Source organism: Rutilus rutilus (genome assembly GCF_951802725.1).
Source record: "Rutilus rutilus genome assembly, chromosome: 9".
Lineage (NCBI taxonomy): Eukaryota > Metazoa > Chordata > Actinopteri > Cypriniformes > Leuciscidae > Rutilus > Rutilus rutilus.
In genome coordinates, this window is record NC_140223.1 from 17,280,876 (window position 1) to 17,308,815 (window position 27,940).

The 27,940-nt window shown below is 40.0% G+C and overlaps 1 protein-coding gene across 3 annotated transcripts in view; it reads left to right on the plus strand.

The window, feature by feature from the left end:
- Nucleotides 1-5,907, plus strand: part of LOC311296468 (pleckstrin homology domain-containing family G member 2-like) — a 40,229-nt gene extending 34,322 nt beyond the window's left edge. For 2 of the 3 annotated variants that reach the window (XM_084418278.1, XM_084418279.1), the window contains one exon: nucleotides 149-1,025. Coding sequence is in view for 1 of the 3 variants with exons in the window: in XM_084418277.1 (XP_084274403.1) it covers nucleotides 149-1,697; nucleotides 1,795-2,881; nucleotides 3,022-4,927 (4,542 nt within the window). In the remaining 2 variants the exon portion in view is untranslated. Of the gene's footprint in view, nucleotides 1-148; nucleotides 1,698-1,794; nucleotides 2,882-3,021 lie in introns of those variants that run through there. The other variant, XM_084418277.1, reaches the window with a different exon arrangement.
- Nucleotides 5,908-27,940: the final 22,033 nt, after the last annotated feature.

Here is a 27,940-nt window from a genome sequence, read left to right on the forward strand (position 1 = left end):
TAACTCAGCACAATGCTTCTCTACTACTGGTTTTCACATTGAAATCTCTGATTTTGTAGCAGTAATGCTGTTAATTTGTTAATGTAAGCTTCTAGTTATAGGAAAATGGCATTTTACTTACTTTTTTTTTGTGTACTTTCTTCCATAGTGCCAGTTGACTACAGAGTCCCTGGAAGTCGAGCCACTGGAGGCACAGCAGTCAGATGAATCCAAACCACTAATATCTGAGGTGGATGAAAATAAACATCAGACAAATAATACCAAAATATCAGAGGCAGACAATGAACTGGTGGATGGGTCAGAGAAAGATGAGAACAGTTATCCATCCTGTGAAGCAAATGTTGCTTCACCAGAGGAGCTTGAGAGAGCATCATCACCATTGCACACCCCCAAAGAAGTGAATCAATCAGAAGAGTTGACATTACCAGAGCCCAGTCATAGTGAATCATCCAAACCAGAGATGGAGAAGGCCTTAAGTGAAAAAGGGGAAAAATATACTGAGGACTCTGTTAGTAAAAGTGAAGAACCTCACCTATCTGATAATTTGGACAAAACTGATGACACGGCATGTGAGGCCAGTTCAGCTTGTGCTCACATTGCCACTACATTGAAAACAACTGACATCTCTCTTGTCCCCAAAGTAGAACCTGACCAAAAACTGACCAAAAGTGACAAGCAGATTATTGAGAAGATACGCAGCTATTATGAGGCAGCAGAGGCAGGTGTCGAGGAGGGTCAGATGGCACGAAGGAACAGCTTCTCTAATATTCCTGCAGGATTAGTGAAGGATTCTGTATCCCGATTCAATGTTCCTGTTCACCAAGACAGTCTAGTTGAGTCTGAGAGTGGCCACTCAGACTGTGTTGAAACAGACTCAGCATATTCATTACTTCCAATATCAGACCAGGCTGACCAGTGTGGTCAGACGAGTGAGTCTGACCAGACTTTCAAACATCAGGAATCTGCTCTCTCACATTCAGATGTTATCCAAGAACAAAAAGAAGAATTAGACAGCAAGACTGCAGAACAAAAGGAAAATTCTGTAGAGTTCAGTCCCTGTATGAAACTGTGGAAGGAGAAAGAAAGAATTGGCCAAGAGTCTCAAAACAATCTGAAAGTCCCTCTCTCAAGAGTGAACAGCTGTGTTGAACACACAGATGCTCCTCTGAAAAATGAGACCTCTATAAATTGCACAACACCCCTAGTACAGCATAAGCAATATGAATGTTCACAAAGCCATCCAGACACTTCAGACCCTTCTAATCTGCAGATAACAGAGACAGCGGATACATCTCTTCAATATGGAAGAAAAACCAGAGCTAGAATGTCTTCTAATGGAAGCCTGGATAGCCTTCCCAGTCAGATTAAAGTTGGCCGGTGGTCACGTCATGGCAAGGTGGTAACATGTAGTCATACCCTTTACGAAGGAATGGCAGAGGTACCAGATTTAGGTTTTTTTGAGGGTGGACCAGTCAACCAATGCTTGGTAGAGAACTCAGAAAAGATTCTTAATAAAGTGCAAATGCTTGCACGCATGTACACTGCCAAGGCAAGCAGCATGAAGGTACCACTACATCAGAAGAAAACACGAGTGAGTAGAGGAGCATGGTTAGTGGAAGGAAAAGGGAGCACTTCACCTAAGTCACAGCAAGTACAGCTGCATCGGGGGGATATGAGAATACTAAGTCAGCCCGCAGGTGAGCTCTTAATATAGTTTAATTATTATCTTGTGTGATTGAAAAACATGTTATTTTAAATATGTTTAATAAAATGTTGCCTACTGTTTTGTTGCAGAAGAATCTTCCGTATCCACATCTACTGAGCCTTTTGGTCACATAATTTTAAGAGAGAAGCTGTCTACAATGTATCACCAAGAAAATGATTGTAATCTCATTGGGCCTCCAGATGAGATCTCAACAATTGGACCTGATTCATTGTCTTTTTCTTCTGCTGAATCCTCTGCTACTTCAGTTGAAATATTAACAACTGTTATGGAATCACAGGTCTCGGTGATATCAGACCATAGAGAAAGCTCCTTAGAAAAATGTGAGTCTAAACAACATGAAGGAGCTCAATCTTTGTCACTTTCAACTTCTGGAACTCATGTCCAAGAAATTCCATCCAACCTCTCTGAATTTCCTTTAAATGAGCATGCTTACAACATATCACAGTCCATTCAGGAGAACTATTCAAATGTTGAGGACAAATTCATTGCAATAAATGGGACTGAAGAAGGTCAGATACTGCATGAGGAAAACCCTGCTTTTGTGAGCAATTCTGGTCCAAGTAGTCAACCTTTTATTGACCCAGTAGTCATTACAATTTTAGAAGAAGAGACTCACAGTGTGGATGAGAAAAGTGCCTCAATTGTACAGTATTGTGAAAGAATATTGACCATTGATGATCAACAAGATGAAATGCATACAGGACATTTGAAATCCAAGCAGGTCCAAGATGATACTGAAACCACTAGCTTGGAGAAAATAACACCTGTAGTGACCTCTGTTAACGAAGTAGGTGCATGTCCCCCATTAAAGCTAGCAGCCTCTTTGAAAAACTGTGTTTCAAACACTTTGATCATCTCCGAGGGGTCAGAGCAGTCAGACCCTTTGGCCCAGTTGCAGGAGGATACAACTATCCCTACACAACTGCCGCCTCTGCTTGGTACATGCAGCAAGTGTAGTCCTCTGGATGTTAAATCCAAAGAAGACCTGAGCAATAATTCAAAGTCTTTTAGCCCACCCTCTACACCCTCTTTAGCTGGACCTTCGTTTGATGAGCTTCCAAGGTTTACTAGCCAAAGACCTTCTAATCTACCCTCCACTGCTGGAAAGAGGAGTCCCTTTGCCAATTGGAATTCATCATCTTCAGTCGCTCAAAGGTAGTCTGCTGAGCATATCACAAACCAAGCTGTAGTTATAGGGTTTACCCAGTTGAAATTTAGGTTATGCTGTTGTAGTTTATATAACAGCACTAAAGTATTTGATTTAATTTTAATCTGTGTCTTATCTTGCTTTTCAGAGTGCCAAATACTTCATCGCGGACTGAGGAACAGATCCAGGATACTTCTGATTTTGGCCTTTCTCATAACAGACAATCTTTATTCCATACTGTTAATGATAAGCCATTAAACATTCCCTTTGGTGTTGGACGTCCATTAGATGCAAAACCACCCTCTGCCTTTAGCCCAAACTTGCGAATGCGATCACCCTCTCCAATTAGAGGTGCCCAGAACTCCAGACCGTCCTCAACGGCCTCAGCTCTTGCAAAGTCTCTTGCTGCCTCTTGTATCAGTCAGACGATTTCTCAAAACATGGCCAAGAGAGGTGTACATCTTCAGACTGCTTCCCCATCTGTAAGCTCCTCTCCTCTGCCCACATCTTCAGTTAGACTTAGGTCACCATCACCTAAATCCATCACCTTGGACTTAAGTTTGGAGTCAGGTTTTAGAAGTACATCCAGCACTGGGGTAGGAAATCCCCAAGGTCAACCCTCAAGCTCTTCTCCATCCCCATGTAGATCAAACAGTCTTCGATCTAGTCCAGCAACAGTTCAGACCCCTCCTCCTTTTCGTAGTCAGCGGTCAGTATCCCCTGCACCTCCAGTTAGCCTCCATTCAACGCCATCTGCTAACAGCCCAAGCTCTGCTGCTCTTGAACAGCCTCCTTACACCAGTTTAAATGGTAATAACAACAACAACAACAACAATAACAACAGTTTGAGTAATAATGGGTTGGCCACTAACCACAAAAAAGCACCATACTCAAATGTGGGTGGACTCCCTCATTTCCACGATCCTCAACGAACAACCTTGCACAATAGGGTGGCTCGGCCCTTCCCGTCCTCCGAGCCCAGCTCTCGTGTACAGTCCCCCTCTATTTGCCCTTCTCCAGTTACTCGAATCTGCTCGCCTCCACCTGCCCCGAACCATTCAAGTCATCTGGTAACAAAGCCACCGAATCCCAGAGCCCCCAGACAAGGTGGCTTTTTTACCCCTCTATCTTTGGACATCTCAAGATCAACGTCAGCTTGTTCACTATCTCCCTGTGAGAGTCCCAGAATCACCTCTCCTCCCCCTATTGGCATTCCTACAAGTGTATGGGGCTTTGCTAATCCACAGCCAAGGAATCCCTCATTAACAAATGCATGTTCTCCAACAAAAGCGGAAACAAACTCTACACCAAAAGGCACCAGAATAATCTCTCCTACCCCAATGGGGATGTCTCCATGTTCAGCAACCATCTCTCAGAGCCAGAGGAGGCTACGAGGAAACAGTTTGCCCTTTGTTGCTCTAGGGGATAGACCACCAAGTCCAAAAAGACAGGAACGCAGGTCTTGGGCAGAAAGTGGACGATGGTCAGTGGGTTCAGAATTGGGGTTAATAAGTCCTCGTGGGGGTTCATACAGTGGTAGCCCATCTTCCATCAGCCCTGGCCCTCTTTCACCTGTCAGACTAACAGCCGAAAGGAGCAGTCATAATGGAAAACATTTCACAAACATTGTCTGGCCGGATGTACATGATCTGTTGATTAAATACAATACAGAGCCCAATACTGAAACCGACGCTTTGACCTACACCGAGACAGAGCAAGATGACATAGAGGTTGCAGAATCTACATGTCGTAGCACCCTGATCTGTCCCTATGTCGCTCCAGTCAGCCCCAATGAGAGAGACACTCCCATTCATTGCCCAGATGAGGGCAAAACAGAAGATAGTGTTATTAATCAAGGGTCCAAAACAACATTAAAAACGAGTTATGCCACCACCGTCAACTTGCAGATTGCCGGAAGTGGGAGGATAGCATCCTTTAGCAATGCACAAGTCAGCCTGACTCAAACACTGTCCCCTGTAGCAGATAGCCAGAGCAGGAGAAGGGTCAGCATCAATAGCTGCAACCTCTCAATGCAGAACTGCAAAAGGCTTTGAGTGGTGTGTTCCTGAGGTCTGGTATGGTGCCTCATTCTTCAAAGACACTTTATCTGGCACTTTAGCATGTAGAAGAGGAGTCAGCTTAGAGATCCAAGTCCACTTCACTCAGAGGGAAAAAATTCATGGACAATAAAATACGGGTGGCAGCCAGTTGATGCTATGGTCAGTGATTTTATTTTATTTTTTAACCCTCAACCCTACTTCCTGGCCAAGATACCCGTAAATCATAGATAAAATTACTGTTTTGCTATTTTTGGCAGTGTTTATTTTATTGCTTTTAAGACTGTAATATGCAAATTCGTTATATGTAATTGACCTAAAGGCTTTGTCATTTAAGGCTTTTAGTTGGCTGTGATATATAAAGAACTTATTTATGAAATGGTTGTTTTCTGGCACTTAACTCTTGTTTCTTTGTTTTGCACATTTTTCTCGAATGTGGTCCAGACGTGTCTGGAAAATAGTGCATTTCAGACAAGCCTTTCTCATGTATGTTGTGTTCTATACAAATTTGCTTAAGACATTTTAAAACAAGGGAACATGAATAGCTGCTTTGATTGATGTTAATATGAACATCAAAACATCTGATCTGATATTTTGCATTGATGAAAATGTTTGCTATACAATTAAAAAAGCATTCCATCATGCTTAAGAACTGTACTCTGGTGTGGACAAAGACAAGGTAATGCTGATCAAGTGGACTCTTGGACATTCTGTTTTAAATTGTGTATTTTTAATGTAATACATTGTTGATTTCTAAATAAGATTGTCACAATCAATTAATGCTTAAGCCAATTAAACATATATCTCAGATTTGTTTACCTATGGCCTTTATGCTTCACATCATGTCTGCCAGCCGCATTATGTAAAGAAAACAAATGTTCCATCTGCTCTCTGTACTTAAAAAAAAAAAAAAACATGATTGCCACACTGTAATGTGCCCTCAGTTATTTGTACCTAAATAAAACCTGCATAGTGTATATGTGATTGTGCCATTGTGTTACCACAACTTTTAGTAAAAACAAATGGTATTTTGCTTAGAAACAGGTGATACAATGGTAGATTTTGTATGGGTGTGTCTGGGACCAGAGAAGGAAAAAAGCTTGACCTGAAGTGAAATTTTAGTAACTTGTCTTTAAAACTTCAAATTTCAGTGCAAGTTTAAGCAAGTGTGGGTTGGAGCAATGGGAGTGCCAAAAGGTGGGGGCGTGCCGAAAGGTACCCTGGCAGTAACTATGCGCATATGTTACATAATCTACATTATATTCAGGCAGACAGCTGCAGGTGTCACTACTGGATGTGCCACAACATAAAGAGACATTTCACTTTTAGTGACACAGGCCAACTGGCATGTGCCAGTGGAAATTGGTATGTGTCACTAAAACGTGTGATGTGCCAATGGATTGCGTCATGTGCCCCTTGCATAACAATTTGCTTTATGCTGTCAAACATATGATTTATTATATCGCTGAGTTAATGTGTACAACATTATTGTATAATTCGATAAAATATTTTTTGAAATATTAAAACCACAGATGAGAATACTGCGTTGGCCAGTGTTACACTCACTACTGACACCTACTGGCGTGTGTCCGTGCAGCATCATGCAAAAATAAAGGTTTACGGTAACGGACGTGACTGTTATACGTTATTCGTAGTGACCCAGGAGAGATTTATTTCGTGTCTTTCCTAGACTGGAGAGGCGGTATTAACATTAAGTGACATGACATCTGACGCACAGAAGCCAATGGCACATGTCACTATACCTATTGGCACATCCGGTCTTCATTGGCATGTGCCAGTGGATAGTGGCATGTGTCACTGACATTATTGGCATGTGACATCGCGACACACTGACATGACACCGAGTCGCGGAACATGTCACCGTGTTGCGACCACTGATCTATATAATGTCATTCTATATAAGTGGTTGCCACACCTCCAGTCGTGACTGACAGATTAATGGAACACCTATAGCCTACTGACATAATTGTGGCACAAAATCCTAAATAAATAGCCTAATTTTGTGATATTTAAAATATCAATTAAACGAATTAAAGTGCATTAATATTTTTTCAAACATGTGGTTTGTGTCACGTCTGTATTTGATTGGTATGTGCCACTGAATGTTTTGTAATACCAGTGCTACTTTATGTTGTTTATCTCGTAAAGTCACAAATTGCCCATTCTAGGAAAGACACGAAATAAATCTATCATTTGTCACTACGAATAACGTATTAACAGTCGCGTCCGTTACTGTAAACCTTTATTTTTGCGTGATGCTGCACAGACGCACATGTTCCGAGACTCGGTGTCAGTCAGGTGTATGTCAGTGTGTCGCGATGTCAGTGACACATGCCACTATCCACCACTGGCACATGCCAGTAATGTCAATGACACATGCCACTATCCACTGGCACATGCCAATGAAGACCGGATGTGCCAATACGCATAGTGACGTGCCATTGGCTTCTGTGCATCAGATGTCATGTCACTTAATGTTAAAACTGCTACTGGTAGAATGGGCAGTTTGTGACTTTGCGAGATAAACAACATAAAGTAGCACTGGTATTACAACATTCAGTGGCACATACAATCAAATACAGACGTGACACAAATTACACGTTTGAAAAAATATTACTGACTTTAATGCGTTTAATTGAAATTTGAAAAATATCACAAAATTAGGCTATTTATTTAGGATTTTGTGTCACAATTATGTCAGTATAGGTGCTCGATTAATCTGTCACTACTGGAGGTGTCACAACACACGGCGACATGTTCCGCGACGCGATAATGTCAGTGACACATGCCACTATCCACAGGCACATGCCAATAATGTCAGTGACACATGCCACTATCCACACAGGCACATGCCAAAAATGTCAGTGACACATGCCACTATCCACAGGCACATGCCAATAATGTCAGTGACACATGCCACTATCCACACAGGCACATGCCAATAATGTCAGTGACACATGCCACTAGCCACTATCCACACAGGCACATGCCAATAATGTCAGTGACACATGCCACTATCCACTGGCACATGCCAATAATGTCAGTGACACATGCCACTATCCACTATCCACACAGGCACATGCCAATAATGTCAGTGACACATGCCACTATCCACTGGCACATGCCAATAATGTCAGTGACACATGCCACTATCCACTGGCACATGCCAATGAAGACCGGATGTGCCACCAGATGTGCCAATACGCATAGTGACGTGCCATTGGCTTCTGTGCGTCAGATGCCATGTCACTTAATGTTAATACTGCTACTGGACTACAGAGGTGGTACCGGATATATCAATGGACAGAATCACTTGAGATCATGAGGTATAGGCCACTGGGCCTGTTGCGTTAAATACAGAAATGGTCTTCTGTCTGTTTTTTGTGGACAAAATCAGAACGGATGGTATAGTTATACAGTTAACCCTTGTGTGGTGTTCATATTTTTGTTATTCAGCCAGTGTTCGTGGGTCTGGTGGACCTGCTGCATGTTTGGGTTTTTAATTCAACACAATCAAAAATGTTATGTTAAAATACTCAACAGATGTTTACTTCATCCCAATTACAAGCAATATATATGCATATATGGTTAATATTTTCAATTTACCTTTGTTAGATCACATTTAAGAATTGCAACCCTGTGCGGGAATGGCAGGGGTAGAAACACAAAACTCACTCTTGCACTCACACTCTCACACTTACACACAATCTCTCTCTCTCACATGCACGCACGCATGCACACACATACACTTGGATATGTGGTTTACAGGGACTCTTGTAAAACTTTTGGCATTTTTTGAATTTCAAAAAACACCATTTAGTATGTTTTTTAAGCCGTTTGGTTTATGAGGACACAGATGTCCTCATAAACCATGTTTACGTTAGCCTGGAGATCCAGACCTAAATCTGAAAGATTAAAGGTGAACTAAGTTACTTTTTTACCTTAACTGAACAGCTTCGGAGTCATTGGAATGGTTATATTACTTATTTCGTGTTGAATGGTGGTCGAATGGCTCCCTCACGCTGTTCGAACCCGAATGAAGAACATGTTTTAAAGAATGTCCCATCTGCTTTGATGTCGTTGATCTGCTAGCCTCTGGTGTCTGAGAATCGCCAACGAGTTTTTACAACAGTGTTGTCAAATATCTATACCGAAGCTGCGGGGGGAGCTCTAGAGAGAAACCTGCGAGCAAAAAGCGAGAATACAGCGAAGAAATCCCGAAACTACTGAGCCCTGCTTTAATGGTCTGGCGTTGACTAATGAAAATCGGCCAGCTCGAGGGGCGGCACCAAGCGTGCATTTGAAAATCTCACTGCACGCAATTGGATAACACTACGACCAATCACAACAAGCCCCATATGCTTAGCTACCAGCAGAGCTAACTGGTAGATTAGACTCTTACCGTATCCGGTCGGCAAAACAGCAGAAACGTCCTTCTTGCAAAGGAACAATTCGAGCGCCGTCTTCTGTTCCTCTTTTAGATAAAAAGCCAAGTCTAACTCGTTCATTGTAGCGGCCAAAGCCGTTTCAAACAACTGGTATTCATTCATCCATAGCCATCTTGCAATGTTTACTAATGACTTCGACGTCACAGCGCTGTCGTCATCTCGTCTCTGGCCCGCCTATATCAGATAACCCGATGTGATTGGTGCAGCTCAGATCAGGGGCATATAGAGCATCACAGTCCCGCCCACAGCCGGTGCCGGAAGTAAGAATTCAATACAATTTCTCCATTGACAGTTGGGGTATAAGCCATAAAAACGTAACCATACATGGTAGACTTAAAACCAGCTACGGCTGTACTAAGCGATTGTATATGCTCATATAAACGCCAAAAGTTCATGGGGCACTAACCTTGTTTTGAGATAAATGCCTTTTATTCGCGATGTCTTGGATAAGTACTTCATTACCCACAATCCTGAACAATCCCACAATCCCACAGTGATGCATCTGATTGGTGGAACTCGTGTGTAACTGTCTGGTTAAACCCCGCGAAGGTCCGTGAAGACTGAAGATCATTAATAAAAAAATAAAAATAAAAAAAACCTGTGTTGCGTTTTTGCACGGTACACTTATCAGTGCAATCATGATCTCCTTGGCTGCCATGATGGCTTTTTTCAAGGAGGAAAACAAAAGTGTTCAAAAGGGTGAAAACCACTTCAAATCGGGTCATGTAGTTGAGTGTAGCGTGTCCGAGGGTCAGGTGTGGGTTTTGTAAGGGCCAGCATGAGGGACAAGACCTACAAAGTTGTGGTGAGTTTTGCAGGGAGTTAGTTAGCATTATCGTTCACTTTAGCTAGGCTACTGTAGCCTTCATATGGTATGAGTCATATCAAGCATTTTATGATGCCACTGTCAAAACAATATTTAGCCTAGGCATAGCTCTTCATGCATTTACTGAACATTTGTGTAATAATTCATGGCAAGTTAATAAACTGAATATGATGGTGGTCCAAGAGCAGACCATGCACCGGTCCAGGCATCAGACCGGTGGCGTGGTGCACTTTCTGGTTTGCTGACCATCTCTTTTTAATTTTCACTTTTTGTGGATATTAAGAAAATACATTAAATGTTATTAAAATTAAGGATGAACTATAACTTCATGAATAAAATGAGCATGGACCACAAGTGGGAAATTGTTGAGGCATTTGTCAGCAACCTGCCCGTGGGCCGCTGAAACTGATGAGCAGAACGCCGCGGACCGCCAGATCTACACCCGTGAGCCGTGGTCTACCAGCCTTGCTATCCGACTCCAAGCCAGTCTTTTAATTTTCCTCCCACCCTCGCAGGCGGTTGGTCTAAGTCGCTCAAAAGGCTCTTTCGCGGTTGTGGCTTCAGTCGACTTCAGTGAGGCGCGGTGGTTTATGGGATGAGTAGTTCCTTTGCTCGGAAATGAAAATATGTATGGTGGGACATGCACGTATGATTCAGCAGAGGAGGCGACGAAAGATATGGCTGACAGGGGATATCAAGTGAAGGTCGTGGAGCCCACGGAGGACGTGATGGAGAAGATAAAGTGCCTGACGTGGCGCCGTGACCGATCTGCGAACGATGGACGACAGGCGGATGCTAGACCCAATTAAAAGAAGTAAAATTCTAAGTAAAATGAAGAAAGATAGGGCGGGGAGAGGGGAGAGGGGTAGCGGTTTTAATATCGAATCAAATCCCATTTCAAAAACAGTCAGTGATAAGCGATAAAGAGGGAAGATATGTCTGGGTTAAAGGACGAGTAGAGGGAGTATTAATTAGTCTTCTGAATATATATGCACCCCCTGGCTCAGATTGGACTTTTTATAGACAATTGTTTGATTTGATGGCATCTGAGGGGGAGGGGGTGTTAATCGCAGGAGGGGATTTGAACCAAAGGCTGGACCCTCTATTAGATACCTCAGGGAGGGGAGTAAAAAAGAATGTGATTCCAAATCAAATTGGAGATATGATGGGGGAATTATATGGATGTATGGAGGGAATTGAATCCTACAACCAAGGACTACACTTTTTACTCATCTCCGCACAAAATATACTCAAGAATAGATTACATCCTAATGTACAATAAAGATAGACATATGGTGGGGAATTGTAATATAGGGGTGGCTGACTTATCTGATCATAGTCCGGTTTATGCAACTTTGGCAATGACATCTGAAAAAAGAACAACATTCTGGAGACTTAATGCCAGTATATTAAAGGGTAACATTAAGGAAGAATTAGAATCGGAAATTCAGAGATATTTGGAGGAGAACGATAATGGGGAAGTGTCCCCACAAGTACTATGGGACGCGTGTAAGGCGGTGTTAAGAGGGAAAATAATTGCCAAGTCTGCTTATTTTAAAAAAATTGAGGCAAAGGAAACTTGATGCATTACAGTTGGACCTACAGAAATTAGAACAGGGACATAAAGAAAGGCCGATTGATAGAACTTATCAAAGAAATTAGGAAGAAAAAAGCAGAAATAAATGATATTTATTCAGCAAATATACAAAAAACGTTACTGTTCACAAAACAACGGTATTATGAAACAGGTTGTAAATCATCAAAATTACTGGCATATAAATTAAGAAAGCAGCAGGCCAGAAGTAATATACAGTGCTATGCATAAGTTTAGACACCCATGCTAAAGTTGACTAAAAAGAGGAATAAAAATCATATTTTGGAAATTGACCTTAATGCCTTAATTAAAAAAATTAGGAAAAATCCAACCTTTAAGGACACCAATTTTCTTTGTGAATGAATAATGTATCGTAAATAAATAAATGTTCTTCCTTAAAATACATGGTGCATAAGTGAGTACACCCCTATGTTAAATTCCCATCCTGATAAAGTTCCCTTGGCCTTTGGAATTAAAATAGCCCCACATCATCACATAGCCTTCACCATACCTAGAGATTGGCATGGTTTTATTTCAGTTAGCCTAAAAGCTAGTTTGATTTGCATTGAGAGATGATTTTATGGAAAGTACCCCATGCCAATCTCTAGGTATGGTGAAGGCTATGTGATGATGTGGGGCTATTTTAATTCCAAAGGCCAAGGGAACTTTATCAGGATGCATAGTATCCTAAAAAATAAAAATAAAAAATACTTAAAAATAAAAATCTGCCTGCCTCTATGGGAATTTAACATAGGGGTGTACTCACTTACTCACGTACTGCACCATGTATTTTAAGGAAGAACATTTATTTATTTACGATACATTATTCATTCACAAAGAAAATTGGTGTCCTTAAAGGTTGGATTTTTCCTAATTTTTTAAATTAAGGCATTAAGTTCAATTTCCAAAATATGATTTTTTATTCCTCTTTTTAGTCAACTTTAGCATGGGTGTATTCACTTATGCATTGCACTGTATATAAGATAAGGGACTCTCACAATAAAATAAGGCATAAGACAGAGGACATACAAAAATGCTTTGAATTATATTATACACAACTTTACGACCAATCATTCATTGATAATAAAGCAGACATAGAAGCCTTATTAGATACACTTTCACTGCCTAAGGTAACAGATGAACAAAATTCATGCCTGACATCAGAGATTACAGCTCAGGAAATAAACTCTGCGATTTCTAAACTCAAAGTGAATAAGTCTCCGGGGACAGACTGATACTCCTCAGAATGGTACAAGTTGTTCAGGGAATCATTAATCCCAATGTTAGAAAAAACTTTTAACTGGGTGTTAAAGAAGGGGGAAATACCATACTCGTGGCGGGAAGCCATAATTTCTGTAATCCCGATAGAAGGTAAGGACGAATTGGACTGTTCCAGCTATAGACCTATTAGTGTCCTGAATCAGGACTATAGACTTTTCACTGCAATATTGGCTAGACGTATTGAAAAAATCTTACCGGGTATTATTCAGTTAGACCAGACGGGATTTATTAAAGAAAGACAAACGCAAGATAACATAAGAAGGGCTTTACATGTGATGCAGCATATTAAAGAAAACCATACTGAAGCAGTGGTTATGGGAATGGACACGGAGAAAGCGTTTGATTCTGTCAGATGGGATTTCCTTTATAGTGTGTTAAAAAAAATTTACTTCCATGATATAATAATTAGGACAATACAAGCCTTGTATTCATTCGGTTCACGTGACGTCACTGTAGCTTTGCGCCGCCATCTTTGCGACCGATCTCAGTAATGCCTGCAAATGTTGTGCAGTTGGCTGCAACAACAGCCGAAAGAGGAACCCTGAACTGGTATTTTATTCTATACCAAAATAATAATTTATTTAAAAGACTTGAAGTCTCATGTTGGTTTGTGGTTAATTATATTTCCATTATACTCTCAGTGGCCAACATTATACAGACAGATATCGACAGATAATGTTTTATCTTCATTTTATTGTTGGATCTGTTTAAATGCATTTTATCATGGTAAGTTAGTAAGATTTGGGGTTGTTTTGAATATTGTCTGTCTGTCTGTCTGTTAGTTAATACCTACCTAAATCTAATAAATATTTTTATGAAGTTCATAAATTGTCTTCGTCACATGCGCTTTAGATGTTATTTTGTGTAAGTAACGTTAACGTTAGCTCTGCAGACGATGCATAATCTCAGCCTTGAAATGCATATTAAAGGACTAGGTTAGTTCTTCCAAAAATGATAATTCTGCCGTCATTTACTCGCCTTCATGCGCAAATCCTTGTTTACTTTCCGTGGAAGACAAAGGGGCATTTTTTAATATGTAGCCTAATGGAGACTCTTCTTGTCGATGTAATGAAAGTGAATGAGTAACATTAGCCTACTGGGGGCTGTCACGCAAAAAATTATAATAATAAAAGTAAAAGACAAAAAAACATCACTAAAGTATCATAAAAGTGATCTAATACGACTCGTCCGTTATATTAATAGCGTTATTTATTCATATGATAGCTTTATGTGACGAACAAACTGCAATTTAAGTCGTTATATTATAATCACTGGTGAGCTTACCTCTTGATAGCTTTTAATCGCAGCCGAATCATTCAAAAAGATTCGACTCAAAAGATTCTTTCGATATTTGTGTGTATTAAACCTTCTCTCTGTAATTGAACATCTGTTCTTTCGGACAGATATGGCAGTCTTTTATGATATTCGGCTGATGTCTCTGGCTGTGCTGATGGACGGATTAGATAGATTCATTCATGCCAGCCGAACAGCTGCAGATTCATAGATTCATTCATGACATCGCCTCGACTCTCATGAACGCGCGCCATGAAGCTCTATGACTTTAAGTATTTCTATATCATGAAAGGCCAATTGGGGCAAGCCTGGGGCAGATAATAATGGACTAAAGAAAACTGGCGGTAACAAATAAGGATCGGAGGAGCCTAAATAGAAATTTTCTCCAGGTATCTCTGTCTCTCTCTCTCATTCAAATGGGCAATTTGGGCGGCCATACCGGGCGAGTCGGTCGCAAATATGGCGGCGTTCTATTTGTAGTGACGTAGGTGGCATCTATGAATACTGACCCAACGGCTAGGATTAAGATTAATGGGAGTTTATCCAATTTTATTTCATTAAGGCGCGGATGTAGGCAGGGTTGTTCGGCTAGCCCCCTTCTCTTCGCAATTTTTTTGGAACCACTTAGCCAATCCATAAAACAAAAAGCACAAATACAAGGCATAGAGATAAAGGGGACATGTCAGAAGCTTGCACTTTTCGCAGATGATGTTTTAATATTTTTGTCTAGTCCTGATACATCCTTGCCAGCGCTTATGTCAGAATTTGCAAAGTTTGGACAAATGTCCGGCTACAAAATAAATGTACAGAAAACACAAGTCCTCACTTTCAATTATAGCCCCTCTGAAGCTGTTAAAGAAAATTATGAAATTAAGTGGAATTTAAATTCAATGAAATACCTTGGAGTTAATTTAACAAAAGATATTAGCCAATTGAAATCAGCAAACTATGACCCATTAATATCCAAAATAAAAGAAGACATTGCAAGGTGGAATTTAATCCCCTTTATGACTCTTACATCTAGAGTTGAGGTGGTCAAAATCAATGTTCTCCCTAGGGTGTTATACCTTTTTCAGAATCTTCCAGTGGAGGTACTGGACAAGGAAGTTATAGAATGGGACAAAATTATCTCAAGATATATCTGGCAAGGAAAACAACCTAGAATAAGATATAAAACACTACAACTGTCAAAGGCGAAGGGGGGGCTAGCTCTCCCGTGTTTAAAAAGTTATTATCAAGCAGCGCAAATAAAGCCTTTGCTGAACTTATGTAATCCCTCCTACTCTGCTAGGTGGAAAGAAATTGAAATGAAAATGACAACGGAAGTTCCAATACAGGCATTTATCGGGGATAACAAACTCAGGCACCAATCGAAAAATGTACCTAATCCATGGCTTGACAATTCACTTAAAGTATGGTTTGAAATTGTTACAAAAAATAACTTGACACACAGCAATAAGCTGCTAAGGTGGATAGGATATGATACAGAATTTTCCCCTAATATAAGAGATAATAGATTTAAAAATTGGGAACAAGGCCCACATATGTTTTGGGAACTATTAGAAGATAAGAAGTGTAAAAGTTTTGAAGAAATCAAAGAACAGTTTAGTCTGGCAAATCAAGATTTCTATAGATTTTTGCAAGTGAGGCATTATTTAGAGCATGATATAAAAAAGGAAAATTTTGACGTTGAGTTAAACATTATAAAACTCTTTATTTCAGCATACCAATCTAAACTAAACAGGAAATTAATTTCAAAGATATATTCAGGGATAGAAATTTTAAAAGGAGACAATACACACTACATAAAACAAAAATGGGAAATTGAAGCAAACATAAAATTGACGGATGAAGAATGGGAAGATCTCACTCAACAAATATGGAGAGTGACATCATCCTTAACTTGGAGGGAGCATGGATGGAAAAACTTAGTGAGATATTTTAGAACTCCAGCACAGACCAAATATCGGGATACGAGCTGTTGGCGGTCAAATCTAGTCAAATCTAGTTGTACAGTCAATCGCAAAGCGATATCAAGCCATATTTACCCAAAGGTATAGGCCTTTATAGCATCACAATAGAACGCCGGAAGTAGCCGCGAAAAATTGCTGAAGCAGTGTACTGCGTCTTCCGGTTATTGCGTTCACCATGGCTGCCTGTTAATTATCACTGGACTACTTCTCGCATCTCCCAAAAGTTTCTTTTGTTGTTTTTGTTTTCTTGATTCCGTTTTTAAATGGTTATAACCAATTATTTAAAATGTAATGATTTAAGCAAACCGTTATTCAAAGGTTAAACCAAACTTTTATTTTGACGGGTTGCGTAACGTTAGACCTTTGAGTCTCTCTGTGTTTTATGATATGACGATAGTTTTTCTCAAATGAAGCTAAAATGCTGCTGAAGTGACTCTCTGTGATACACTGCAGGTCTTGATGCCCAATTCTGATTTGTTCCCTATATCCGATTTTTTTTTTTTACCGTCCGTTTACACGTTCTTTCAATTGTGACGCATATCCTATTCATGTTTTTACACTTGCCATACTATCTGAAACATCACGCATGTTTAAAGGGTTAAATTATCTTGCACAAATGGACAAATGCAAAATATGATTGATGCTATCTCTGCAATATATGCGAAGTTCACCAAACATCACCATGATTATGAGGCGGAGGACGAAAAGTGCTTTCTTTAAATGCAAATGTTTTTTGAGTATTTCATTTGTGAAGGTAAAGCATATAGTTCACTATACTCCTAATTACAACAAGAAGAAAAAACTGCTCTTAAACTGGGTGTGTGACAGGCTGGAATGGGGTTTGGTCAAGGAACATTTTTCAGTCAAAAATCGGCTGATAACGATAAGTGCCAGATCAATCGCACCCTTAGGCCCCGTTTACACGATGGGAAAACACAGATATTTCCCTGCGTTTTGGCCTGTCATTTACACGAAAACGCAGTTTTTATCCAAGAAAACGATTATTTCTAAAAACTCCGGCCAAAGTGGAGATTTCTGAAAACGCCGGTTATGTGTTGCCGTGTCAACTGGGAGAAACCAGAGCCCGTCTACGGAGAGCCTTGGCACTTCCTATTAGCCCCATTGTATCGATCTTGGTTGCAGTTCCATTAGAATTCCACTGGAGGTGATCGCGGGCGAGTGCAGACTGAATGGGAGTCTATGGGGCTAGACGGCTAAATGTGTCTCTTTCACCCGATTGCCGTTAAGAAATCTCAGATTTTATTGTAGGTTTTGCAAGTTCAACATGGGTTATAGGTCGAAAGTTGAATGAACGAGTACTTATTTCTTTTCGATTTCTTACAGGTTGAGTTGTTGCCATTTATAACACGCTAGCATTCTGACGTCATTGACATTTTAAAATACTTTTTAAACCAAATAAGTGGCTCTAAAAAATCTAACACCCAGCAATGTGTAATTTCTTTGCATCTCCTTTCGAATACAACATTCAAATTACTAGACAAAAAAGTTATATCCTGAGAAAAGTGGATTTTGAGGGTTTTTCGCCATAGACCTCCATTCATTCTGCACTCGCCTGCGAGCGCCCCCGCATGGACAGAGACATGTTACTGCAGCCAGTCCAGAAACCGGAAGTAAGCAGAGAGTGCCAATTCTCTTCCTATTAGACATTAGGCTTGTTTGAGATGCGCCTTGCCTCGCCTGAAATGTAGTCGAGAGTAGGCGGCTGCAGTGAGAGGAGGAGTGAAAAAAGAGCAGGCAAGCCGGACAGTTCTCTCTTCACGCAGTTGATCTGACACCTGTGAGATCAAAGATGGATATCACGGGATTCACGCTCGTGTTGCCAATAAACTGGATGGAATTTAAGTTCTGTTGCTTCTATATGAAAATAAATAAAATGAACAAGACACCCAAAGTACTTGTTATTTAATTCCATTCCAAATACATGTTTATCAATATTTTTTTCTTTAATACAGACATATGTGTTTTTATTTTTTTTATAAAAAATTAAATTGCATAACCCAAAGAGATCGCACTGTCAGATAGTTTGGGAATATTCACACATAACATAGGCTATACACATAAAACATGATATTAGAGTTTTAAAATCAAACATTTTAAAAGACAACAATACATCACAGTTGTTTAAACCAATGAGCATTAAGCTGTGTTGTCAGCAAGTCGTTTCCCATCATGCTCTTGATCAGCGCAGTCGGTGGAGAGCAACTGCGCTCGACTGCAGAATCCGACACGTGCGCCTTGCGCTCGCGAGAGATTTTTGACATACGTCAGCATGACATCAGACTCAGAGCAAGGCGGACCGCACTCGGACACATTTCTAACCGGCATGCATCTCGCGCTGATCACCGGTGATCGATTCTGCGCAGATTTTGCTCATCTCAAACAAGCCTATTCTCTGGAGAAACGGGGTTTTAGGTTCTCAAACGTCACATTATGCGCCAGAAAATGCTTACGTCATGTGAGCGCCCTATGTTTAGAGTTTGTTTGGCTACTAGCCTATTTGATCATGGATGCTGTTAAGGTGGTAGGCCTACTCATTTTTACTTTTGTGCAAACGTTTTTGGCCTGTTTGCATTTGCTTCGCTGTCGGTCCACACAAACGAATCTCGCGCCATGTCTGTTGTTTTGAAAGGAACTGTAGAAGTCGCTCGATCGTGCTATTCGTTGTTGTCGATTTTGAGGATTCTGATTGGCTTGCATGGCTTTATCCTTCTCCCTACACTGCCGCCCATAGGTTTGGCATAATTATTATGTTGCTCGACGGCGTATTTATGCGGGTTGATGTAAACGACAACTTTTTTGAAAACGATGTTGTGTGCACGATGTTATTTTTGAAAACGGAGGGGGAGAAATATTCGTTTCTCTAAATACCCGGCTATGTGTAAATGTGGCCTTATAGGCCTACTTTCAGCATTCTTGCCTTTTTGGCCTGCCTTTCTTTTTCAGCTGTCATGAGCAGCTGAAATGAATGTCTTATGATTGTGTTGCTGTGCTATTCTAAACAATTTGCTCAATTATGACCTCCTTTGTTTGGATATAATAATAGATTCTTTGCACACACAATCTTAGGCATAAAAGATGATCTATTTTTATTTATTTATGTATGATGTTATAGTGCTATTCAAATGTAATTTAGTTCAACTATTCAGCTTAACAGGGTCAGGCTATGTGTAACCCTAATCAAAATAATGAAATACCAATTTAAAAAATAAAATGTTTTATTTATTTATTATTATTATTTTGCATTAAAGACTAAATCGAGTCTATCAAATAAAAATGAAATAAAATAAGGTTAGGTGACGTGTCCTGTTAATTTAATCAGCAGTAATTATTGCAGCCTGTGCATACCTCAGGACTGGTTGGAGCGTATTGTGGCGGGCTTTATCGAGAAGCAGTGGGTCCGAAATTTTAGGATGAGCAAGCCAACCTTTGATATGTTGTGTCAACGTTTGTCCACATTCCTCTCCTACGACGACACGAAGTTTCGTCGGGCCATCCGTCCCTTTGCAGAAGCGCGTCGGGGTTTCTCTCGTAATTAAACTGCGAAGACGTTGTCTATTGCCTCAGAAAATCCGATCTGCCTGTTTACATTACAGTCGCATTGGCACATATCCGATTTATATCTGATTTATTTCCACATATGAATGAGGCCTGAAACCGATTTCGAAATATCCGAATGCATGCGTTTTTTCCCTTTTACACTGTCATAGAACACATCCGATCTATCACACATGAGCAAAAAATCGGAATTGGCGGACCGCACTAGGACACATTTCTAACCGGCATGCATCTCGAGCTGATCACCGGTGATCGGTTCTGCGCAGATTTTGCTCATCTCAAACAAGCCTAATGTATCCTTTGCGGAAGAGTTTTATCGACTAAACGTGACGCACGTAATAATTCTCCTCCCCCTTCACATCGGTCACAATAATTGTATTTTAATTTAATTTAAAATTAATTTAATTATAATTTAACAACAGGGTATTTTGCTTCATTATTGTTTATTATGAATTTCTTAAATAACCAAACTTCAACAACATAAGGGCAGATCCTTTGAGCGCTGCTGATGACGCGTTGAAGTGACGCTCGAAGTATTCCAATGTATAAAAAAAGCTTTCATTCGATTCCATCCGTCCTCATTTTCTTTCCTTGCAGCCTTCCCTTGTATCCTACAGGGGGTGGAGCTGAGACGCAAGGAGGGGAACTGAAACGAGGATGCACAAATAAGAAATGCACCCCAGGTCTGCAGCCTCCCCATACGTGACCCTGGATCTCAAAACCAGTCACAAGTCGCACGGGTATATTTGTGGCAATAGCCAACAATACATTGTATTGTATTTGTAGCCTATCTTTTATGCCAAAATCCAATGCCAATCATTAGGATATTAAGTAGGCTAAAGATCATGTTCCACGAAGATATTTAGTAAATTTCTAACTGTAAATATGTAAAACATTTATTTTAGTGAGTGAATGCTGTACAATCGCGAACATAAATGTAGTACTTTAAAGGCGATTTTCTCAATGTTTAGATTTTTTTTAGCACCCTCAGATTCCAGATTTTCAAATAGTTGAATCTCTGCCAAATATATTCCTATCCTAACAAACCATACATCAATGGAAAGTTTATTTATTCAGCTTTCAGATGATGTATAAATCTCATTTTAACAAAAATTGAACCATGTGACTGGTTAATTTGTTGTCCAGGGTCACATATGAAAGTGTAGCGGACTGAAAAAAAAAAAAAAAAAAAAAAAATACCGCCTGTCGGAGAATCCGCTCGTCAAACAACCAAGAGACAGAGTCAGACACAGGGCCGTGCAGAGACCTCTGGAGGGGCAGGTGCTCAAAGTATAAAAGGGGGGCACATGGAACAAGGCTTTAAATGGGGCTGTGTTTTTCCTGGCTTAAAATGAGGCGGAGGTGGTAAAATCCTAATAATGTATTTTAATAATAAGATAATAAAATGTGTATTTCTTTGTAGATCATCATATAGCCTAATGTGTTTCCCACATCATTTTTGTGGGTGGAGCTTGGTACCTCTAGGGGGGTCCGGGGGCATGTCCCCCCGTAAGAAAATTTTGTATATTTTAAAGATAAATTCATTAATCTGGTGCACTTTGAGTCACCCGAATCTGCCCGAATCCACTGTTAAAAATAAATAATCCACCCGCAAACCGCCCATATTCTTTGATTTAGATATCTGCATCTGATCATCACATTACAATTATTCAAATTCTTAGTGTTAAGCATGATAGTATGGTAACATATCACACTGAAGTAGGCTGATTTAAAATTAACATTTATATAAAATAAAAGTTCTTCTTTTGGCAAAATTACATTTCCTTAATAGCCTAAACAGAGGCTTTTCTCCCTTCAAACTTAAATTGTCAATGTTTCATTACATCACTGTTTGAAATCTCTAATTTTTTGTATCTTTTATAAAGGGCATCTTTCCCCTAATTTTATTAAATGTATGCTCCAACTTTCATTTCAAATTCTTAAATTTGATCAATATATTATAGTTATTATATTATAGTTACCAATCACATTAAATAATTTACATTGAAAAATTATAACTGTATTAAATTAGATTATTTTAAATATTTTTGAATATACAAAAATAAGGAATGTTGAAAAGATGATACTTTATGAAACTAAACCACCAGTAGGAGGCGGCAGGCGACCGTTTTAATGAGCGAGTCATTGAGTCATTCATTCAAACGATTCGTTCAATCGGCTGATTTATTCAGAATGAGGCAGTTTGTGAATGGGTAATTGAATCTTTGACTCAACCGATTCGTTCAAAATGCTGAATCATTCAGTAATGCAACAAGTGTTGCTGTGAGATGCGCGATGGTTGTGCGGTGATATTTGTTTGGAACTATTTTCGCTGCTGAAACAGAACAAAAACAGTCATTGCGTCTAAAATGTAAGTGACTTAATTTTAACTATTTGTTTATTGACCTGTTATGAAATCAGTCTCAGTTTTAATCTTGATGGCATTCAGGAAAACAGTTACTTCTACCTCCTACACACTGCAATATAAACAACATCTCTGCATGCTCTCTTCACGTCCTCCTTGTAAAATAATAATAATAAGTAAACAAACATCAAAATCACTTCGCTGAAAATGAAACGCCACTTACCAGCAGCCGCAGATTTTAAGATATCTTCTGGTACTGCGCGTAGCCGCGCGAAATTAAAGAATGTGCGTGCAGCGTGAGGAATCGTTCTGGATGAGTTCGTCAGGTGAAAGGTCATCATGTGGATCATTTCATTTACGGCTAAATTATTATTTATTAATTTTACTAATAGTTAGGTTGGGCAGGCATCCACAAAAGGGCCTTTAATTACAAAAAAAGGAGAGGAAATTTTGCCTTGACAAAAGGGCACTTTGGGCACCAAGGGGCAAAGGGGCAGGTGCTCGAGCACCCAACGCCCCCCCCCCCCCCCTCTGCACGTGCCTGGTCAGACATATCATATCGGGGATTAGATTTTCCAGAGACACTAACGCGTGAATTGGGTTAGGTTGCGCTGTATAGCCTGCTATCTGGAAAACAGTTTTGCTGTGCACTTCTCTTGCCAAACTGTAAACGGTTATTGCTGCACTAAAACATTATCGCTTCGCCTTGGCTAGCATAGTGCATGCACTACATCTTTACATCTACATGTTTATTTTATTTGTTCGTCTGTAAATGCAGCTGGGTTCCCGGATTTTTGTTGTTGTTGTTGTTGTTGTTGTTGTTGTTGTAATTACGAGTTATTTTACGGATTTAACGGGGTTGCAACTGTAGTATGAAATAAATATAACAGTGTTTCCTGTAGGCTACCGCTTTTCTGCAGCGGGGCTTAATTCAATGCGATGACATAAAAGAGAATGTAGGTCGATCTATACCGAAAAGATAACGACAAGAACACTTCATGTTTACTCCTGTTTAGCATGACCCACGAATGCCAAATATATATATCACGTGATTACTTAGTTCAGTTTAAACTTAAGTTTAACATAACGTCCTTTTAGTTTCGTATGCTCCATGTGTTGTGTGACGGCATCACAGTTCAGCCCAATCACGAGGCGCTATATAAACATACTCCACTGCACTCACTCACTACACTTCAGTCGAGATTATACTACGCCGTGGTAGTCATGAAGATTGATACAGTTATGCTACGTCATATCTGCAGAAAGTAGCCGGAGACACGGATCTTGATATTTTACTAATGTTTCGCTTTTCTTGGAGTTGTGGCAGATGAAAAACACGCCTATTCTACATGATGATTACGCGTGATTCTGCAATTCTGTCTATGGTCGTGTTAATCTTTTCCTTCAATGAATGTTGAGGTAGGTCGGTGGTACAGGTTGTCTAATTCCAATAAGTTCGACAAAAATGAACTATGGTTTTATTATAGTGAAGTAGGCTACTATTACTAGTGTAGTAACCATGTGGTGTTTTTTTTGTGTGTGTGTTTTTTTTGGCAGATTGATTACCATTTGTATAACCACAGTTTTCGTAAGGGCTGCTGACAAACTGTAGTTTAAAAAATTTAAATCTGTAAAAAAATGATCTCTGTATTAAGCCATGTTTTATTTGTTAAATGCAGTTTGTTTAAATGAAATAGGCATATATATTATATAAAATAATAAATAGGAGAAAAGAATGAATAAGTGATAATTACATTTGCATCTTTTTAAGAAATAATCCTGTTAATTCTATTAATCTGTATTTGTTTTTCCCTCTATTGTTTCTTTAGATTAGAGGCAGCATGTGTCTTCAGCCATGTGCTTCATTGTGTACCTAATAAGCCAAACCCCAGGGAGGTTGAAATGTAGGAAGCCACTCAAAGTGCCCCATCTCTTTCTAGGTCTGATGACAAATCCGATGCTAAGGGGGAGCTGGATATTTGATATGAGGACAGATTTACTCCACTATTCCATGTGTTTCACATCATTATTTCTGTATCTGCTGATCATATTGACAAGACAGATCAAGTGTGTATCAATATGCAGCATAGAGAGTGTGGAGATGGTGGAAAAGATTGCAGTGGAGCTGAGCAAAGTGGTACATTAGCTAATTATTATTTTATTTTAAGGAATTATTGATAGAAATTCCTGTCTTGTCTGTTCTTCCTCTGCGTCTGTTAAAGGTGTGGTTTCTCTTATGACAGGAAAATGATTGCATGCTGACGCTGTACACACCAACCCTAGCTGTAGCAGATTATGAGGTATGTAGATTTTACACACTATCATTATTTGTCAGTATACTATTTGAATATGCTGTGTTCTAGGTCTGACGTTGTTGTGCAGTTGCCTGAAGGGACATTTGAATCTTTGTCCTGTTATGTAATTACTCATAAGATAACTGATAATTTACTTTAATTGCTTTGGAATTGGAGTCAAGATATAGTGTTTTTGATATATATATATTTTTAAATGCATAGGCTAATATTGCATACTGATGCAAGCAACAATGTTGAATTTCATAGATTTTTGTGAAGAACAGCTGGGACATTTTCGTCCTTTGTTTATTCTTTTGTTGACCTTTAGTTTACTCAAGATTTGCAGTCTTGTAATCATTCGCTGATATATTTCAGAAAACGTTTTGAAGAGGTTGTGTAATTTTTGTAATAAATACATACAGGTCAGTGCATTTCACAGTAAGGAAGCACAGATGTCACTCTTATCACTGATAAGAGTTATGGCAAATTGGTTCTGTTAATTCATGTTATCTTTGTGTGTCTGCAATGCCTTAAATGCCTTATAAACCACAACGGATTAACTAAGTGCTGTTGAAGTGCTGTCAATGATGCATCTCATTTGTTTCAAATATTGGCCATTAATTGCAAAGCCCCCGTCCATTTGAGAGCTCATCCAATCAATAGCAAAGCCGGTTTTTAGGCAGCCACAGATACAGTAACTTAAATCCTGGCATCTATCTAATAAATATTCTGATGCTTTTTCTAAACTAAATTATGCTCATGCTGCTCTCCTAGACCTTGCAAAAAACTTTTTTTGCCCATTCAAATCTGTTTCGTTTTTGTAATCTGAACATGCAGTCTTTAAGCATCACCGCTGCTACAGGGTATTAATTGTTGTGTCATCTCCTTTAGCAGAACTGCTCCAGGTCCACGCTTATGTGTTTTGCGCTGGAACTGAATGTTTTGTTTGTTGAAATCCAGACTGTGGCTAAGTTGAACTGGCCTCAGAAACTACTAAGGCTTCTCAATAATCTAAAATATAAGGTGAGTTCAAAATCTGCAAGTCATTTAGGATAATCCAATAATCTGATCCTCTAATATTAGAGAAGTGGCTGTGTGGCTCATGTAATTGTTGGTGGCTTTGTAATCAATACATTAGTTCATTAAAGATAACCTTTAACATAAAAGATGGTATGGTATTTACAGTAATACTTCTAATTACCATATACATGCTGTATACAGCCAGTTACTGCATACATATAGCAGCAATTAGTGAGAGGGCTAAATTTCCCCACATATGCAAATACTCTGTAATGCTGCGTTCACCGCGAACGCGAATTGAGCGTCTGAAGCTAGTGATTTCCATGTTAACGGTGCGTGTCCACTGGCACGGTGCGAGCGGAGCGGACCGAGCGTTTTCAACGCATTCCTATGGAAGTCGAGCTTCACGCTCGCGCAATGCATTTTGGGATTGACAGTGGACCGGAGAAAGCGTTGAGAGCGACCGAGAGCGTCAAAAGGTTGGCCAGTTCTCGACTTTATGCAAATATCAAGCGAAAAACGCGGTCGGCAGCCAATTGCTGTGAGGTTCGGGATGTGACGTCTGTTTTTAGAGTTTAAAAATATGCAAATTGTGCCGGAGTTTATGCTGGATTTAGTGCGTAAATCATTTTTGTTAACAATTTAGACGCTTTGCAGTTATATATGTTAAAGATTTTATTTTGGATGTGTTCATTGTGATTATATTGGCTGAATGGGTTTATAAAAGTTTATAAAATTGAAAGGATCTTTGCTTGGTGCATTTGGAAACAAAGCTTGTCTATTTCTAAATGTAATCGCGTGCATCGCTGATGATTATACTGTCCGTGTGTTGAAAAAAACTTAGATCAAACACACTCGCAACAGACCCCAAAGCGGAGACGTTACAGCGTTGCCAGCGGCACTGAGCGGACTTTTGCCGCTGTAGAGACGCGTTGACGCGCGCCTGGAGGTCCTGCGGCGCGATAGACGCGTTTAGCGCGGCGCTATGGACGCAATTTCGCCTCATCGAAAGAGGCGAATTGAGCGTCTGCCGCGATACGCGCGAGTGATTTTATTTGGTGCTTTTTGTGCATTCACGCGTTTGAAGCGAATTCGCATCTGACGCCCGAGTTGAAAAATCTGAACTTTGGCCTTTGTTCGCGCCGTGTTAACCAATCAGGAGCCTGCTAGCTGCTGTCACGTGGTGAAGTGACGTGATAAACGGGGACATCCTCGAGGGGATCCTCGCTCCCATGCAGGACAACAGGTCATTAAACGTCGCGGGACAGGCGGAAGTACCGCTGAAAGCGGCCGTTATCCAGGCGCAGCTCCTGGAGCAAGTGGTGAAACTCCCCACGCCTCCGGAGGGTCTGGTGGACCCAAGTACGGCGACGATGACCCCTACGCCGTTGTTCTGCTCTCCAGAGCAAATACAGAGGGTGACTCTATCGATGAATGCTCGATCAACATCAGCCATCTTGCAAACAGAAAACCGCCTAGCACTTGCCCCTCCCACAAGAAGCGAATTTCGCCTCGATCGTGCGTTTATTTTGCTTCAAACGCTCGCCTTATACCTTCATTCCTCAACAATTTTCAGCATCCCTCATGATGTCTTCGCTTATTCCTACCACAGCCAGGAATACGGGGGAGCTCTCTGGGTTTGGGCCAAATGCAGAGGTCAGAGCTCTCTCCTCGGACAGCACGCCAAATATGCATAACATTCGTTCTATCTGGCTTATCTGTAAGTGTGAACTCGTGAAAAATAAAATAAAATGGATACCAATAAATATCAAGTAAAACTCTCCGTTCTACTATTCATACTGGCCTGCACCCAGACATAATAATGTGTTTCGCATTACACACAATAGTTCATGTGAGTTCGTACATTCTAGCCTGCTTGCACAGACACAGGTGTTTGTCATTATGCGCTTGAACTACTTCCCTTCGTCTCTCAACTCTCTTAGTGCAGACCACACACACACACACCCCACAAACCATGGACACACATAGGAGCAGTGGGCAGCCGTTTTTGATGAGGCACCCGGGGAGCGATTGGGGGTTAGATGTCTTGCTCAAGTTAGGTGCCCTCAGTCATTTACTGCCGATATTGAGAATTGAACCCGCAACCTTTGCGTTCCCCGACCAAAATGAAGTATGCTTCAAGTTAATTTTATTAAGTATACTTAAGTAAAGTTCAAGTATATTTTTAACTATACTTTATATAGTAAATATACTAATATAACTGTACTAGAAGTATACTTGTAAGAGAACTGTTTCTGCAGCATTGGGACTAAATTTTCGTATAAAAGTAGTACTGATACATTTGTAACAGTAGTAAAC